General features: G+C 51.0%; 4 protein-coding genes across 4 annotated transcripts in view; 1 reads left to right on the forward strand and 3 right to left on the reverse strand.

Moving 5' to 3' along the window:
* The window catches only part of LOC100906406 (polyadenylate-binding protein-interacting protein 1), a 4,680-nt gene extending 3,764 nt beyond the window's left edge, over positions 1 to 916 (reverse strand). Inside the window, exon 1 of the mRNA XM_029111097.1 lies at positions 805 to 916. Coding sequence (XP_028966930.1) covers positions 805 to 892 — 88 coding nt within the window. The 5' untranslated portion in view covers positions 893 to 916. The remainder of the gene's footprint in view (positions 1 to 804) is intronic.
* A 4,098-nt stretch (positions 917 to 5,014) lies between these two features.
* Rok (Rho associated coiled-coil containing protein kinase) lies at positions 5,015 to 13,058 on the forward strand. Its single transcript, XM_029111094.1, has 18 exons — positions 5,015 to 5,116; positions 6,647 to 6,806; positions 7,294 to 7,480; positions 7,581 to 7,730; positions 7,822 to 8,060; positions 8,176 to 8,407; positions 8,559 to 8,789; positions 8,884 to 9,163; positions 9,287 to 9,509; positions 9,614 to 9,764; positions 9,862 to 10,123; positions 10,230 to 10,484; positions 10,730 to 11,338; positions 11,460 to 11,658; positions 11,758 to 12,035; positions 12,148 to 12,351; positions 12,449 to 12,591; positions 12,724 to 13,058. Exons 1-18 carry the CDS (start codon positions 5,024 to 5,026, stop codon positions 12,758 to 12,760), a joined length of 3,933 nt encoding a protein of 1,310 aa, XP_028966927.1. The 5' UTR covers positions 5,015 to 5,023; the 3' UTR covers positions 12,761 to 13,058.
* A 207-nt stretch (positions 13,059 to 13,265) lies between these two features.
* Positions 13,266 to 15,341, reverse strand: LOC100906697 (nucleolar complex protein 4 homolog). The gene is made up of 4 exons (XM_003742010.1): positions 15,032 to 15,341; positions 13,959 to 14,886; positions 13,578 to 13,788; positions 13,266 to 13,434 (listed from the first exon to the last, which is right to left on the reverse strand). The coding sequence occupies exons 1-4, from the start codon at positions 15,197 to 15,199 to the stop codon at positions 13,266 to 13,268; spliced, it is 1,476 nt and encodes a 491-aa protein (XP_003742058.1). The 5' UTR covers positions 15,200 to 15,341.
* A 1,676-nt stretch (positions 15,342 to 17,017) lies between these two features.
* The window catches only part of LOC100906842 (RWD domain-containing protein 1), a 1,105-nt gene continuing 338 nt past the window's right edge, over positions 17,018 to 17,784 (reverse strand). Inside the window, exons 2-4 of the mRNA XM_029111096.1 lie at positions 17,742 to 17,784; positions 17,472 to 17,618; positions 17,018 to 17,250 (exon numbers count right to left, since the gene is read on the reverse strand). The exon at positions 17,742 to 17,784 is cut by the window's right edge and continues 137 nt beyond it. Of these exons, the coding sequence (XP_028966929.1) occupies positions 17,018 to 17,250; positions 17,472 to 17,618; positions 17,742 to 17,784 (423 nt within the window). The remainder of the gene's footprint in view (positions 17,251 to 17,471; positions 17,619 to 17,741) is intronic.

The raw sequence follows: 17,784 nt of genomic DNA on the forward strand, positions 1-17,784 counted from the left end.
CTCCAGGTCAGAAGCCCGGACAAGTGGAAGAGTTGGATCGAATGGCGCACAGTAGAACTCTTCGAGTGCGTGACTCCACCGTGAAGAGATACGGGCTCGGGCCGCTTTCTTGGAAATGGCAGGTCCCCGAGCGTGCCACGTCGATTAGGAGACATCTCTAGGAATACTACAGCCGTATCTGAAGGGGAAGGCGATTGCAATCACGAGTTGCTCTCCACGGGAAGCCGATCACCCGTTCTACCGGGAGTGAGGCCTCCCTCGGGACGGAGGGCTGTCTCGCTCCGAGCAGAATCTGATCGATTCTCGATCCATGTGAAGACTATTGAGAAGCCTCTCCGATCGTCGACATCGACAACTGAGAGCGATTTCCCCACAGAAACGTGGCTCTGAGCATATGGCGCTCAGTCAGTTCGATACTCTCCGAGCGTTTGTACTCAGTTTCTCAATGCCGTAAAATATATTTCCCTACACTTGCTATGTGACAGTGCTCCCAACGAGATGATATACATGTTCCTCGTCCATCTAAAGGGACGCTGATCGAAAAGTGGAGCGGTATGAAAACAGGTTTGCCTCTTAGAGCGCTGCCAGCCATTCCGCTGGTGTCTTCCCAGACAAAACACGAATTTCGCCGGGCGTCGCTAGCACGTGCTAGATCGGAGCTCGGTTCATGGGCATGCATCTCGGGAGAAGCGAGAATTCCCAGAGATATTGATCTTCCGACCGATTAGCAACGTCATCGCTCGAACGCTTAGCTATCGAGGTGACGGAAAGTAGGAGAGCGTAGCTGAGACTTCAATGACGTACCGTGATGCGGATTCCTATTGTTGGGGTGATTATTGAAACCATTTCGTCTTCCACCTCGCTGGAAATTGCTGAATCCCTGCCTTTCCATGGCTGTCGTGGCGAGAGATTGTTGATATTCAAGCGATCCGCAAATAAATCGCAGCTCCTGATTCTCCGCCGGAGAGCCAAGGTCCACGCGAGAGGATCACACAAAACAAACTGTTTCGCCGCTCAGTGTAGAAGCTTCGCTGCGGGGAAGCTTTACACCGGCCGGCTCGAAAAGCGGCTTCGTACGATAGAACGGAAGGCGGGCCGCGAATACATTTTGAGTGCTTTTTCTTCGAAACCTGAGATCCCAATCCGACGCCAATGAGATCGCTTCTAAGCAAAAAGGTTCGATTATATTCTCTGTCTGAGAAAAAAATGTAATCGACGCGAGAACACGCATCGTAAACGCTGAATTGTCCGAATTCATATGCAGATTTGACGATGTCCCTCGTCGAATGCTAGATTCAACGGTATTGATACAACACTCTCGATCACCGGAGTGGAGCTCTTCAAGGCATCGCTTAGAATTCCGAGAACCGATATGGGGGGAGAGCTGTCCCACATCGTAGGTCGTAGGTGATGGGCACGGGGATTCCCGCTCCTGTAACCGAGGAAATAGTGATTTCCGCAGCAATGTTATTCGCAATATCATGTTATATCCGTATGACTGCTCCCTGACTGGGATGCGACCCATCCTGGGAGATGGTAACGAATGATTATCCGACCTACGAGAGACGAGGAATGACCACTCATCGCGCGTGCTAAGCATGACCGATGATCTAGTCCGCCGAGACAGCCCTCTTGCCGTCAGGGGATCCGGCGCTCGGACGCTCAGCGTGGAAGGGCTAAGATTGTTCCAAACGAGACCGACGATTCCCACGGACGGTCCCGAGTTGAAAGGATACACGGACCTTCACACAGATGTCGCTATCGGCACGGGGACGAGGATCAAGCGCGAAATAGCGTATCGGAGGATCCATCCTCGTATTCCCTGAGGAGCTTATCTAGAAGGAGAGAACGTTTCCCACGGAGGGGCTCCTTCTGAGCGATTGACCCACTACATAGGAGCGTCCCATGCTAACCATGCTGCGGCAGGTAAGTACGAGACGGGCATGTACAAAACGGAGCGCCCGGTTCCACTTGAGCTCCCAGCAAAGATCATCGACAACATTGTCTTCATTCTCCCGTCCACCGATTTCATTTTTGCAGAGTTCTATCCCGCCGAGTTCACAGAGTTTTATCGACACTGACGGTTTCATTTATTCGCCTGTGTTTTTAATTTTTTCGGGCTGCGTTGTTGCATCCGGCGGCGAGTATCTATTGTGACGGTGGACGGATCAAGCCGGTGAACTTCCCGAGAAAACGACAGTGACTCGAGACAACGCTCGCAAAAGTTCAGTGCGTGTGGGAAAATTCTCCAAGGAGCTATGCTTCCGAGGCTGTGAAGTTCACCAGTGGATGAATGTTGTCTCGGAACGAATCAGACGAGACTGTCGCTCGCAACACTTGGCTCTACTCTCCATGATGCGACCCCTTCCGTAGACAGTGAGTGCTCGCAGAAAATTAATTCTGTCAAACTTTTTCACGAAAGATTTTCTGTCGGAGATCGACCGTCATCGCTTTGGCGGACACGCAGATCAAACTCACGGTCTCTGGTGACAGGATTCCGAGCTTATGGCTTCCACCGTGTTTTTCCCCTGAGAGGGCAACTGTTGCTCTCGAAGTTCAATCGAAATTTTCGAAGCCCCCGTACCGACGGGGGATATGTCAAATTAGAGCTGGGGGCAGCTCCGTAGAGTATTCCGCCTCTAGAACGTCACCGAATATTCCGAAAGCCCGAGAGCCTCTGCGACAAAACCGCAAGTTTTTCATGGCGGCCAAGCTCATCTGGTCGAACGACGGCGAGATTAGAACCATATAGTTCAAAGCGAGAGGATGCAGAGCTCGCTGTCCCATTTGAGCTTCTTGCAGGAGTGAAATGTTGATTAGTATTTGATGATTCGAATTGAAATCCGAATGAGTATCAGTATCGTAGATATACCCGCACGATTGCTCGCAACTCCGAGTTCAGACCCCTGCAAGAGCGAACTCCTATAGATGCTGACGCATGGGCGCATCATCATTCGTATGGAATCGGCGTGTGATCATTAGACGAGCGGTGACTGCCGAACATTGCTCTTCAGGACCATCATAAGATACGGATCGATGTGTCAACCCGGGACGAAAACGCTTCGAAATGGGGATGAATAATAAGGCTCCGTCTCCGTTCCATTGTCTGCTTTCCGCTCTCATGATCCGGAGACCGATGTATTCGGTATTCTATCAGCCATCAAGTCCCGTTCCTATTGACCCTCCCTATGCCATTACCGTAGTCGCACATCGCTGTCACCGCTAGTCTTTTGGGGTTGTTGCTGCTGTAGTGGCTGTCGTGGTCGATGGGTGTCTGTTGCTTGCCGAATGCTCCATCTGCGGTCTTATTAGTCGATACTGTCGAGCCAGGAGTGCAGCGGGGATGAGGCTACTGACACCGAAAAGAACTGATATTCGATATGGAGTCCTTCGCGAATGGGAGACTTGCTCCGCTGCCCACAAATCGCTCGGTGCTCGGCTAGGCGCCGTTGTCGGCTCACACGATCGTAGGACTTGTCTCCGAGCGGCTGAAGTCGGTGCTGCCGCACAAGCGGAGTTTCTGCGGTGCTTCTGTCGTTGTTGTTGCCGTTGTCGTCACCGGCGGTCGTCAAGTGATTCTTTTTCCCTCAATCCCAGAATCTTTTCTTGGCGGGGTCAACAGATCTTTTCTCTTCCTTGGTGTCTTCTTTTCTCTAACAAAGACACAATTGACCAATGCATGATGAAGTGATGAGCGTTCGAAGCCGACCGAATGCTCGATTTCCCTGTGCTGAATTCTTAGAAGATAAAGTCAAGACCCCCCAGTCACCGGAGTCGATTGAGAATCACAGCCCCGAAACTTGCCGCGGAGGGTGATGGCGGATCCGGACATCTAGCGGGAACGATGTTCTCTGAAGAGAGGATATTCTCGCTGCGGTAAACAAAATCAGATACCGTTGCGGTCCATCTCGTGCTCCCTACTGAAAGAGTATGCCAGCACATGAATCATCCTCCCGCGTCACTCCATACAGCGCCGACAGGAGCGACGTTCGAGATTTCTTTCTCCCACGCGCATCTGGTTCGTAGAAAAGTCCCCAGGTTTCACTCCGATTCTCGGGATGGGGATGTGACCATCCGTCGCGTGCCCCGAGTATGCGCGACGGAACAAGGCCCCTAATATTGGACTCCGATTCGAATGTGATTATAGGAATCGTTCTCCCTGGGTCACGGGTGTTCTCGAGTAAGATTGGGATGATTTCACCAAATGTATGCAATAGGCAACTGTTATTTCCACTCGGAAATTCAGGAGGAACGCGACGAGCTGGGCTCTTCCACGGTTATGAGGTTCGCATTCGGTTGGCTCCTCTGGCGTTGACTCATCATTAGCTGGCTCGATCTGGGGTCCGCTCGGAATCAGACATATCTATGGAGATCTTGGATCCGTCTCTCCGGTGGAAATTCCTTACATGAGATCAGGAAAGCGTGATGATGCGCCGGAGGGAGGAGGGGGCGATCGAGCATCCCCACGATTGCAGCAGAGCCCCGAGACCGATCTGGGATTTTAAATGACCGATTTTCTATACAGGATGGAAGGAATTCTTCTACTTGCGTTCTGTGCTCTTCAGACGCGATACTGCCCTATCAGGGTAAGGCGACGAGTGCCATCGGCGAATGACGGTCTCGGCTCCGGTCTCCAGTCTATTGTGAGCTGAAAATTCATGTACGCTAGTCATTGACTGCGAATGAATTGTTTATATTGGGAGAACCAAGAATAATCTGTGGCTCACAAACGAAACCTGCCGGAGCCGACGCGGCCAAAGAGATCGATTCTTGAACACGATAACGATGAGCGACATAGTCGGTGGGAATTTTCAGATGCAGCAGGAGGCTTCACCAACACTTGTAGCTTCGGAGGGGTTACCCGCGAGAGTATATAGCGAGTCATTCCAGCCACGTGACTCACTGCCGGTCGATCCAATGCAGCGCTCTTCATTGCGATGAGACTTTTTTTTCCTCACAGAAATCATCCCTTGTCTTCCAGGTCTAAGCTGTCGGAGAGAGCTGCCTGCAGCTCGTGCTCATCATGGCTGTCGAAAACGAACGGAATCCACGATCGAAGGCTCTGGAAGACGCTCTTCGAGATGCCGGCTCGGAGATTAACATCGATGCACTTCTGGTAAGCAAGGCTAAGCAAATAAAAACAAATCGTAAATAACGTCGATATAATCCTTTATCTCTGATGGCCCGATGAAGTTCGCCGTCTTAGGCTACATCGACACGAGCTGAACTGTTTGGCGACACGCTCTCGGGATGAAGTGTTGCTCCAAGAAAAAGCCTATCCCGTCCACGGGGGAGTGTACCATTCGGAGGAAATGCGGTCGTATCCCGGCTCGGCTCTCTCCGAAAAGATGAATGCATGTAGAAACAGCGAGTTTCTCTCACGCAGATCGGAGGACTCGGAAAAATATCCGAGTAGAGACTTCAGACTTTCAAGATCGAGAAGCTTTGGATCGCATGGGGAAATGGAGGGTTGAAAACTCATTCCCCGGAGCGTACGCTCCGCCGAATGATTCGGCTCGTCAGGAACACGAGCTCTGGGAGGTTCTACCTCGCGGTCGGCTTTCGCGAATCGCACCGTTCCATCTCCCTCGCTGATTCCTTTCCTGATACACGTAGAATATAATACAATCGAGACGTCCAGCCGTAGCGTGATCAGGCCATTGTTGTCGCCGATCACGCTCACTGCCGTGAGGAGGTCCAGACGCCTGAAAACGGACTCCTGACGTCCTTCACAGAGCCCGAGGTTTCTCAACTTCGCGTCGGTGGGGGGGATTCGCCTTCAGAAACCCATGCATAAATCAGCGAATCAGTAGAGCCCGATGTCATTGACTCGATGCACTGCTCGGGCAAGTCGATTAGGTCACAGAAGGTCTCACCGGACCCCAAAGAGGCTCGGTCGCTTTTGAGTTGCGCCCTTCCGTCGAGCTGAAGCCGTCGATTAATTGATGGATATCGACAATTGTTCCGCAACGCTGAAATGCCATTATTTTCGTGGACGGCAGAATCGTGGTGACTCTGGTGAAGCCAGACAGTGATTTTACCGGAATGGCTCTACTTCACGGGGGAATCCTCCTCTCTCTCGCTACCTTGTTTTGTACGATGATGAGCGTAGCTTCCGTCAGAACTCGCGGAATGGGGTGTCAGGCTCGACGGGTTGTAAAAAATTGTGATCTCTCGGGGATCCCGGTGCCCTGATAATGAAATCGTGAAGAAGCGATTCGCTTTGCAATGTGAAGCGCTCGATCCCCGGGAACGCGTCGGCAAAGTCTCCGATGTCTGCGGACTTATCCATGAGGAACCGAAGAAGCGGGTGACGTCACTTTTACGTAGAAAGGCTGCCATGACGACTCAGACTTCCCCAGCGCGCGTTCTTAGAAGGCACCGAATGGCTTAGACCCCATATCAACGATGTTCAGAGCGATGCGCTGAAGTAAAAAGATGAAGAAAGGAAAAACCGGGGAGTGGCTCTAGTATTCAAGGGTTGTCCGTTACGAGAAGAGCGTCGCCCCCTTTTTCTAGAGACTTTCATACCTGTGCATTTCCTCCCCGTCCTTCCTGTCCATTCTCGACGATGCCATAGAGCTCCGAAGCTCTCCGCGGAAATACCCGAGCTGAGAGATCACTCGTCGAATCCTCATCCTTTCAGGACGTCCTGCAAGCGGTCGTGGTGGACTGTGATGGTCCGGCTCTGAGACGGGTTAAGAATATCGAAAGTTTCCTCGACCGGTACCATAGCAAGAGTCGGGAGATCACGAAATGGCGGACGAACGACAAAGATTTCGATGTCCTGAAAACCATCGGCAAAGGTGAGTTCGTCGGAGCGAGCCACTGCTCCGATAACTCGGCTCCGACCCCCACGGAGATTGTATCAGAACTGTTGAATCGCTTGCAGTCTTCCCTCCGGATAGCTAGATAGTAATTTCAAGCGCTCCGAGGAAGCCCACGATCCTACAATGCCGCCGTGACAATGTCTGGCGGCGAGGCATGTGAACAATGCGAAGGTCGTCTCGTCACATCGCACTGCTCTGGAATCTAAAACGAGCTCGCAACGGCTTCTATCTATGTCCGCATCGATGCCAAGGTTGTGGCTTATGGAGGTAGATCCTTCAGAGATGGAAGCGAAGCTGTTCCTCCTCCGCTTATCAGCGCGACCCGTGCGATGCTTAGCGTCGCTTCCAGCTTTTCCCTCAACCGGAACTGACTTCCTGAGTGACGGGGGGAATGCCCCGGCCGCGGGATTCGCCGCCGGGTCGGATATCGTCGGGGAGAATTAATTCCATCCTCAAACTCTAGGAGCTTTTGGCATGGTGCAGCTGGTACGCCACCTACCGACAAGGAAGATTTACGCGATGAAGATGCTCAATAAACAAGAGATGGTGAAGAGAAGTGAACCGACATGCTTCTGGGAAGAACGCTACATCTTAGTCAACGCCAATTCGGAGTGGATCGTGAAGCTATACTACGCATTCCAGGACGTCAAGTCAGTTTCATGATGATTCCGCGGCACCGACATTTCATCCATCATTCGATTCAATTTGATTCCGAGCTTTGCCACGCTGATTGCATGCTGCCGGTTCCAGGTACCTCTACATGGTCATGGACTACATGGCTGGAGGAGACCTCGCGACGCTGATGGACGGTTACGACTTCACCGTGCAATGGGTTCGCTTCTATTGTGCGGAGATGATCTTAGCTGTCGACATAATCCACAAGATGGGATTCGTGCACAGGTACGTTCCGTGGCGGCGCATGTTGGCGATTATACCCGCCGATCGGCACATATTTAGTGCCCATCTAATGCGCGAATGACCCATGATTCAGAGATGTCAAGCCGGACAACATGCTCTTGGATTCATCCGGACATCTGAAATTGGCGGATTTCGGCACCTGTACCCGGATGGGAGCAGATGGACTTGTCCGGTGCGATGTACCCGTGGGAACTCCCGATTACATATCCCCAGAGGTATTGCGGGCCCAGGAGCAGGGCAAGGGGTTCGGGAAGTACGGCCGAGAGTGTGACTATTGGTCGATCGGAATCTGCTTGTACGAAATGCTTTGCGGTAAGAAATTCATTCGAATTTCTTCGGAATGGTCACCTCGACTCATATTCATGCATACGTGCTGGATTCGTAGATCCAGGCCTGACAGAATTTTTCTATATCCCTCTGTTTCCAGGGGTCACACCATTCTACCACGAGTCATTGTCGTTCACCTATGCAAACATCATGAACCATCAAAATTCATTAGCGTTCCCCGATCCCGATGAGGTGACACTGAGCGAAGCTGCGAAAAGTTTGATCTGTTCGTTTCTCTGCGACTGCTCAGTGCGGCTTGGTAAGAACGGGAACGAGGAAATCAAAGCTCACCCATTTTTCATCAACGATGTGTGGACTTTTGATAACATCAGGTAGGTTTGGAGATTTTCATGGACCATTCAAAATGGCGGACCAGAGATGAATTGTCATTTGCCGGACGAGCTTGCGAATCTCGGCATCGGAGTCGGACGCTCTCCGGTGTGACTCGATTAAGAGACTCGGTGGTAAACTCTCTGCTTGTAGGGAGACCCCCGCTCCGGTGGTGCCCGAACTGCGGTCGGACGACGACTCGTCCTATTTTTGCACGCCCGACGATGACAACAAGCACGAACAAGGTTCTTTCGAGCCGTCGAGTGAGTTCGAGGCGAATCATCTTTGCTTCGCTGGATTCACGTACACGAGGGACAATCCCCTTTTCAAGCCGATGCTCGAGGAAAAAGGAGCAGCTCATAACCCCGACATTGTACAAAGCAGGTGAGCAGTCCACCATTCTTCCTTAGATCGGATGTGGGAATTCGAGGGCTTCCTGTCAGTTTCTCGATATAATCTTTCCGCGCATGCCCTACAGGATTTCGAGCGAAGGTCGGGAGAAGGTCGGACAGCTCCTCAATGAGAACCAGGAGCTGACCCGCCTGATTTCGACGACTCGGGGCGAGCTCATGGAGCAGCAGCGCAAACTCGATGTGGAGATCGAGCTTCGGACCAGAGCCGAGAATAAGGTGATGGACCTCATCACGCGCCTCGAGCAGGAACAGATGTCGAAGGTTCAGCTCGCTCAGAGCTCTCATCACCTGAACGAACGACTAGCCTTCTACGAGCGCCAGCTCAAGGACGCGAAGGATAAACTGGTCAGTTGATAGTCCGCTGCTCGGAGACTCTGAGCTCCTTGCGGATCTAGGGGGAATTTTCCTTGTGCATACCTCGCGGAAAAATCTGTTGCGCATTCAGTGGAGACAACGCTCTGTTCCCAGGCATTGGAGACCGAGTTGGCTGTCAAACTCAAGAAGAAGAACTCGGAACTGACGAAGAACGTCACAGTATTCGACACGACAGTTCGCGATCTGAAAGAGAAACTCAGTCAGCTATACAATAGGTGCGGAACCCAGGAGAGGGATATGGCCAATCTCAATCTGCAATTGGATCAGGAAAGACAGCTCACCGTGAAAGCTACCGAACGCGCACAGGAAATACAAAGTGAGTCAAGTTTGACGCTGCGGATCGAGGGGTTCGAGCCTCACAGCTCCTCATTCGTACATCCTTTCCGTGGAGAATACTAATATTCCGAACTTTTCATCAAGATCGATATACGGAGTTGACGGAGGAAATGGAGCGTTTGCGCCGAGGATATAGTGAAAGGAGTCAGGAGATCAAGGGTCTCGAGGAGAAACTCGCTTCCAAGGAAAAACAGGAGGCCGTTCTTGAACTCGAGTTGAAGAACGCTCTCGGCAGGTATGTAGAGAGCATACGGTATCCGTCAAGTGTCCCATCGGATCCGTGGAAATTGTTCACTCCCATGATATCGCCTCGCAATTTTATTTTTTCCCAGGTATGAGGCCGAAGCATCTTCTCTGCGGAGAGAAATGGCCTCCCTAACTGATGAGAACAAACAACTCATGAACTCGAGCGAGGAAGCCACCGCTGTCCAGGCAATCAGGGACAAGCTGCAGGACGAGGTCGATGAGAAACAAAAAGTTATTCAGCGATTACAAGAAACCGAGAAACACGTCTCAGTTCTACAAGTCGACCACAAACAGATGCAACAGCAGCTCTCGAAACAGCAAGCTGACCACACCGCTCAAACAGAGAGAGTGAGAGTCACCCTACGAAAATGAGTCCAGTGCTTCGCTCTATGACATTCTATCCCGCGGTCTTTCTAGTTCTCCGATCTGATCTTCGAGTTCTAATGTTTTTCAGATTCAGCAGTTGACAAGAGATGTGGAAGAGGAGAGACTTCGGAGGGGTCACCTACAAACCGAAATCAATCACCTCGAGATCGAAGTGTCTCGACTGGTCCGGCTCGAAAGTCAACTCCAGATCGAGAAGCGCGAACTCGAGGGAGCCGTTACTCATTTCCAACAGGAACTTTCTACCTTAAAAGCAACGCGCGACACTCTCACTATGCAGGTGGCGGATCTCAACGAAAATCTTGAAACCGAGAGCAGCTTCCGCGTAAGTCTCAGAACGTCAGGGTGGAACTTGATTTCTATGGAAGAGGGGGAGCCAGTTCGATCTCGCTCAGGGGAGGCTCGACCCGAATCCTGCTCTTGGGGAAGGGGGGGTCGGGGGTCCAAAATGACGATCCGCTCCTAAGCTTCAGCATAACGGATGAAGAGTTTTGAGAGCACACGGGCATCATTGATTTCCTGGAAGTAGATTCGACTCGACGTTTATGCTAAATTCGGTCTGTTTCGCAGGTTATCTACAAGAAAGAGTGCGAGGACCTCCAAGAAGAGCTCGAGGGCAAAACTAAAGCTCTTCAAGAACTCGTAGAAGAGAAGGATCGGGAAGAGGAAAAGTTCAAGAAACAGATCGAAACCCTGGAGCGCGAAAAGACACGGAGCCATGAGGAACGATCCGTTCTGGAGAAAGACAAACTCGATCTGGAGATAGAGAAATGCAAAATGCAGGCGGAGAAAGAGAGTCTCCTCAGGCAGCTGAACGAGAGCAAAGAGAAGCTTGAGAAAACTCTGAGTGAATGCGGAGAACTGCGTGACAAAGTCAATGAGGCTTCGAATCAGAACGTCAACAACAATAACAACAGTAAAAACATCAATAACAATGACGACGCCGATTTCGAGAGTCAGATCGAGATATTGAATCAGAAACTGGCGAAAGAAAAAGTTCTCACCCAGCAAGCTGTGAATAAACTGGCTGAGGTGATGAACAGGAAGTCCTCGGTCACGGCGGCCTCCGCACCCACGAAAGCCGGGGTCAACAGAACCGCTGAATACAAAAAGAAGGAGAAGCAATGCCGTCAACTCGAACAGGATCTTTCGAATTTGAAACTCCGACACCGCACTCTGGTCTGTTGATAAATGAGCTATACCTCCCATGGCGGCGCAGAGCTCTCTCTCTCCGAGCTCGGTCCGGAACATTTTCCCACAGGATGCTCGATTCTGATCATTCAATTTTGTGTCTCTACAGAACGCGGACTTGGAAAAAGCACGGTATGAGCTCGATGTCGCCAAGACCGAAGAGGAGAAGACTCGGACTAGCATGCAGGAGCTCCTCGATCAGAAAGACAGAGAGCTCGAAGCGCTCAGAGCTCAACTGGAAATCAAATCAGGCTTGCAGAATCCGGGGAGTCTCAGCAGCCTGACGGACATTCTCGACGAGGATTTGAGCGATGGCAAGTTTTCGCTCGGGATCCGCAATGCGCGTTCAATCTGTGTACATATTGAATGAAAGCTCCCGGGCGCTACGATCCATTGATATCTTTCAGCTCGAAAAGACGGTTGGCTCTCGGTGCCTATCCGACAAAACATCAAGCGATACGGCTGGAAGAGGCAATGGGTCGTTGCCACAAGTCAGAAAATCATGTTTTTCAACCAAGAGCATGATTACGGAAACGTGGAGCCTATATTATCTTTGGAAATTAGCAGACTCTTTCATGTGCGGTCCGTGACACAGGGAGACGTCATTCGTGCCAATTCCGACGACATACCCAAAATCTTCCAAGTACTTTATGCCGATGAAAGAGAGCAGCGCAAAGAAGCAGAAGTGAGAAATATTCCTTCTTTATGCTCGCTAGTGTATCTATCGATCAGAGAGACAAGTTTAGGTTCAGTTCCGTCCCGTCGACAGCTTGATACTGAAGGTTTTCTTCTTGCAGCTGGCTCTCTCAGTCACGGAGTATAAAAACCACCAGATGGTCCCTATAACTTTCTACATGCCCACGTCGTGTGACATCTGTCAGAAACAATTGTGGTCCATGATGCGGCATCTTCCTGCATTGGAGTGCCGCTTGTGTCGGGTGAAAATCCACAAGGAGCACGTCGATAAGGACAAAGAAGATAATAGCTTAGCTCCATGCAAGGTACGAGGCGATCTTTCACGCGGCACGAGCAGTCACTGGCTCGACATAGTCGTGGAGAGCTGACAGAGTGATAAACAAGTACTTTGTCAATCCTTAGGTCAAATGGCTGCCTTCGAAGGATCCTGCCCGAGATCTGCTCTGTTTAGCAGAAAACGACCGGATTCAGGGCGATTGGGTGAAGTTTCTCTCAGTGCTGATCCAGAAAGGGGGTTTCACAGCTCAAGAAAGAGCAAGAGTTCGGTGAGTCTGAGCGTGAGGTTTCAAGTTCTCATTGGGCAGTCGAAACTGTCCGAAATTGTCGTATCCCGATGATGAGGAGATATGACGATACGATGATATACGATCCTCTAATGAGGCTGATATTCTTTCCAGATCTCTTGGGAGGTCAGCTACTAAGGGCCGGGCTTGAAAGAAGCTTATCGATATGACCAGACACACATATATCCTTGCCAATGAATTTTGTAATGTTTGACTCGTCCCAACGAGTGATTGGCTTGTACAATTTATGGCTCACGTTCACTTTGAAGATGGAGAAGAACGAAAACGAGTGCGAGTGCCCCCCTTCAACCGCAGGAAATCTTTTTACGAAAAGGAAGTTGTTGCCATGTATTGACTAGGAGACGTCTTAAACATTAAGTGCCTTACTAGGTATTCAACCGAGTGATATATATACAGAGATCGAAACGGATATTAAATGGAAGTATTTTCAAAAGACCAGGAATCGTAGTGGTTTTGCTCGGACTTCCTCGTTCCACGACAGCAACATTCTCAAATTGATACCAGCCGGCCTGAGCCTCCTTCACTGACTCGGGGTCTCAGCAGAGAGCCTTCCGAATCACGAGGACTTGTGGGGGGCACGAAGGAATAAGAGACCATGGGCATGCCCATCATTGTTGACGCGGGACCTCTTTCATTTATTCGAGAATCCAACTCGACTTCAGTTTGTCGTCGGCGTGTTTGAGAAGACCCTTAGGTTTGTGGTAATTCGTCGTGGGTATAGATCCTCTGTACTTGTCCTTGACGGCCTTTTCAAACAGCTGAACGTACGATCCTTCGAGGACGTCCGAAAAGTCCCATTCGATCCTGGAGGAAAAGACTACCGTGAGCCAGGATTATCAGGCTTAACAGGCTGATCACCCATTTCTGACGAATGGCTGCGGCTTCTTGATGCTAATCCGCTCTCTCGGTTTCCCGCGAACATCCATCCTCAGCAATGGAGCACTTACTTCGGAAATGCTGAGTTTATAATGGAGGATTTCGCGGCCACGCTCTGGAGCCAATGACTCTGCAAAGTCTTCAACTCCCACAGCGAGCTCTCGAGGGCTCTCGACTTCGCCGGATCTGTCTCGTTTTCGTCGAAAGGGTCTGAGTTCATATCCTTCGTCTCCTGACAGTGGACCATCCGGGATAGCGCCGCGTGTCGGATAACCAAGTTTCCTATGAAGAACATTAGATGTCAATCAATTCGTTGCTTGGAACAAGATTCCGGGAAAATCGCATTATCGCGGTTCGTGACAGTTCGCCGCGTCCGGAGACTCCAAAGGAGCGACATAAACTCCGAGAAATTCTCTCTCTTGTTCTAGGGGGCAGCACATTGAATATCTCACCGATGAAGGGTATCACATGCAGCTGAGAATATGCAGGAGCGATGAGACAGAGTCGCGCCATTTTTTTCGCAAACGCCGCCACCAGATACGCAGGGAGATGACTCGACGAGAGGAAAAGATCCGCAAGGAAGAAGAAGCGGGCGCGATATTTCTGGTAGAATATGTCTGCTTTGAAGAGGGCGTACAGTCTCGTGTAGAAGTCGGGCAGTTCAAGATTGTACTTGTGGATCAGTGTGAACAGACCGTTCAAAGCCAGAAGGGCTATAGAACCTCCTTTGTTGTAGCTCTCGATGAGGAAATCTGCCATCAAGCAGGGATTTTTGAAGAGGGCAACTTTCTTTTCGTCGAGGAATACCAGAACATGGATGTACAGCTTTTCGGGTAGGGCGGCTCGTAGGAAGTTCACCCATGCGTACTGATAGAATTTACGTAAGTCTTGGAAATTGAACGGGAAATCGATCTCTTCGCCAACGAAAGTGGGGAGAGTTTGATCCTTCGTGATCTTGTCTTTGACTCGGATCGCCTTGATCAGCGTGAAGTAATTTTGGATCTCGAGCTCTGTCGTCGGCTTAGAGAACTTGTCGCTGATTTTCCAGAGGGCTTTACAGGTGTAGAAGTTGAGGTCATCGTAGGCCTCCAGTTTGTTTTGAAATTGGACCAAGTGTTTTTCCATCGCGGAATCGCTGCAGAGAACCCTGAGCAGCTCTTCGAGTCGAGTCTCAGGCAGCCCGTACGAGGTTTCAGTGGACTTCTTGACAGTCTCACACTCGATCCACATCAGCAGAGTTTGAAGAGCCAGATCTGACGCCTTGTTGCCTTCGGGCAGGATCGCGAGGAGACTGCTCCAGGATGCGGAGAAGACTCCGGCAAGCGGATGCTCATCATCTTTGAAGAACTTCTCGTCTTCTGAGAATACCCGACTGAAAATCTGTCGAATGGGAATGCACGAGTAGGAACGGAGTCTCAAATAAGAGGAATTTACCGGGAAAATAGTTCAATGGGTAGGTTCCACAGCTTCGGGACGGTAACTTCCTGGACGAGAGAATCATGGTATGGTAGCCTTAGGGGATTACCTTATTGACAGCGATAATCGCCGCAACCGCTCCATCTTCATCCTTCGCGCACGCGAGGGCCTTCACCACTGTCTCGGCACTCTTAGTGTCGGCTCGATCTTCCAGAAAAAGTCTAACACACTTGTCGACTGAGCTCTCGGTCAACTTCCGTGTTTTGTTTTTACTCATCGCTGATTCCTTGCCGTTTTAACCCTCAAGACAGATATCCACGACTCACTACATCACGGACAAACTCCTATACAGGACCGGAACTCCGCGCTGAAAGAAACCGGGTGAAGCCCGACGACAATGGATTCCCAACCACGTGCGCCTGTAAACATCGACCCTCTCCCTCGGAGCAGCACCGGCGCCTACGAGCGGCGGCCTCGAAGAGAGGTTGATGGGGCGCTCGAATTTGAAATTGATATTAAGATCCGCAGAGCCAGGAGTCCACGCTGCTCGACGATCAGTAACCGCGATGTCAGCCTGGGTAGTGCGCCGGCGTCAAATGAATTTCACTGCAGACCTTGAGACTACGAGCTACCGTGCTAATTTATTCCTGCCTTCCGGAAGGATGCGAGCTGTGGACTTCAAAACGAAGCTCATCGCTCTGAGGATCATAAGCTTTTCCTCGATGTCCCGGCTCGAGCCTCGGCCACGGGGCGTCACAGGTTGGGAGCTCCTTTCCGTGTACGCCATCGCGATGTGCAGCCAATGCCGCATCTCCATCAATAATTCCTCGGAACCTTTGACATCTCGGTGATGGGAAATACTGCCGCGACGCCTACAATTACGGGCTTCCCAATCAGGACATGATATAATGAAAGAGAATACCGTCTGACATTGAGGACGAGAACCTGTGTTGGGGAGCGTGAGGCCGACCGATCGAGGATATTTTTCTGGTCGCCGAGGTCCGAGCATCACAGCGTTGTCGGAGCTAGGGCTTCCAGCGGTTCCTACCCGAGGTTCTGGAACCGCGGGTTTCGGCCGATTCTCTCGGATCCGGAGCCGACTGGTTTTCTCGGTTCTTACCCGCGGTTCCGAGGGGGCAAGTCAAATCATTCCCGGCGTCTAAACCACCATTGACATGCTCCAGAATGAGTAAAAATCCAGGCCGAGATGTTTTCGATGGCTGAATGTCTCTCTCATGCACGCTAACAAGGGAAGTATTCGAACTGACCCTCGCGATTGAGACGAGATAGCGCGGGATTTGTAGGTCGACCCGGGTTTTGAAAACCCCACATTACATCTCGCTAGGTAGACCCTCTGGACCGAATAATCAGGCCGCCTACATACCTATATTCGGGGGTCAGTTTATTCGGAATCGCGAGGGGCAGTTCTGGTCACTTCCCCTGTAGCCGCTCGACAGATGAGCGGGCTTGCTCTCGCTGCTGGCCGACGGGGACCGTACCGCGAATACGGAGACTGAACTCGGCAAATACACCTTTCTGATGGAATAAAATTAATTCGACTGAGTCCGTTGGGTCCGAAGAATGGGTAGGTTCAAAATTCTCGATCAGTTTCGCCAGGTATCAGTCCCAAGTCAGAGGAGGAAAAATTCGGTTCTCTCCGGTTTCTACCCGCGGTTCCGACTCCACGGTTCTCGGGTACCCGAGAATCGCGGTTCTCGAAAGTGGCGGGTATTTGGAACCCCTAGTCGGAGCTGACTCCGAGCGGAGTCGGTCGGGAAAGAAAACAAGTGCGGCTGTCGATCGCTCTTTGAGTACGCATGCGACCCGGCAGAGTCTGTAGGCCGAAACTTCGTAAGTTCCCAAATGTTTTTGTGCGTCATGCGGAGGCGACCGCTCTCTCTAGGAGTCTCCCACGATTCCAATCGAATCCCCCATAGATCACATCCCCCCGATCCCGCGACAAAATGAACGATGACATGGCGCAGTCAATGAGCTTTTTACACGGGGTGTAATTTACGGTTCCCGCGAAATCAGCAAAACCGATCGGCCTGAAGATGAGGCTCTGCGAGAACAGTCAATAGAAAACGATAATAATTTATTCATCTTCGAGCTCCGCTAACTCATCGTCTTGGAAGAGAGTTTCATCCACATCAATGTCATCCACACCGTCGAACTTGAGATCGCTCTCTGCCAGAGCTTTGTCTCTGAGAAACATCTGCTTGCCGGTCAGTTTCCCCTTGGTCAGATCCTCTTTAGGGTTCAGAGCATTCATTTCTTCGTCGAACTTCTCTTTCCACTGCGTGAATGATTCCACTGTCACCTTCGTGCCTGCGAATTGAGATATAGAGGGTCAGCGCTAGGTCCCCCGCTCTTATGGGAAACCGAGATTGGTGAACCCATGGCGAGTCAACTAGGGCAGTGTTTCTCAACCTGGGTTCCGCGGAACTTTTGGGGTTTCGTGGCGGATTGCGCGGAACCCCAAAGTCCACCTGCGGAACTCCTAGGGGTTCCGTCGAAGAAAAAGGTTGGGAACCACTGAAATAGGGTACCTTCGAGTTTTTTCTTCAATTCCTCTTCTTCCACCTCACGCAGTTTGCGCTTCTTGAGCTTTTCCTCCTCCATCTCTCTCCGAAGATGTTCCTGCGCGGCATTGACTAATGTGAAAATCATGACGCTACCCACCCAGACGTTAGCCTCTGAAAAACCAAGAAATTCAATCGATACGGTTGTCCGCACAAGAACATTCCGGAGCCAGGTCTCGGGGATTCACCCTGATCTTTTTGTTGCCGGTACTATAGGGCTGTGAAAACTTCACTGACCATCTTGCAAGGCCTCCGAGAGCGCCTCGTCATCGGTTTCGAT

This window comes from Galendromus occidentalis, unplaced genomic scaffold (genome assembly GCF_000255335.2).
Source record: "Galendromus occidentalis unplaced genomic scaffold, Mocc_1.1 scf7180000077250, whole genome shotgun sequence".
NCBI lineage: Eukaryota > Metazoa > Arthropoda > Arachnida > Mesostigmata > Phytoseiidae > Galendromus > Galendromus occidentalis.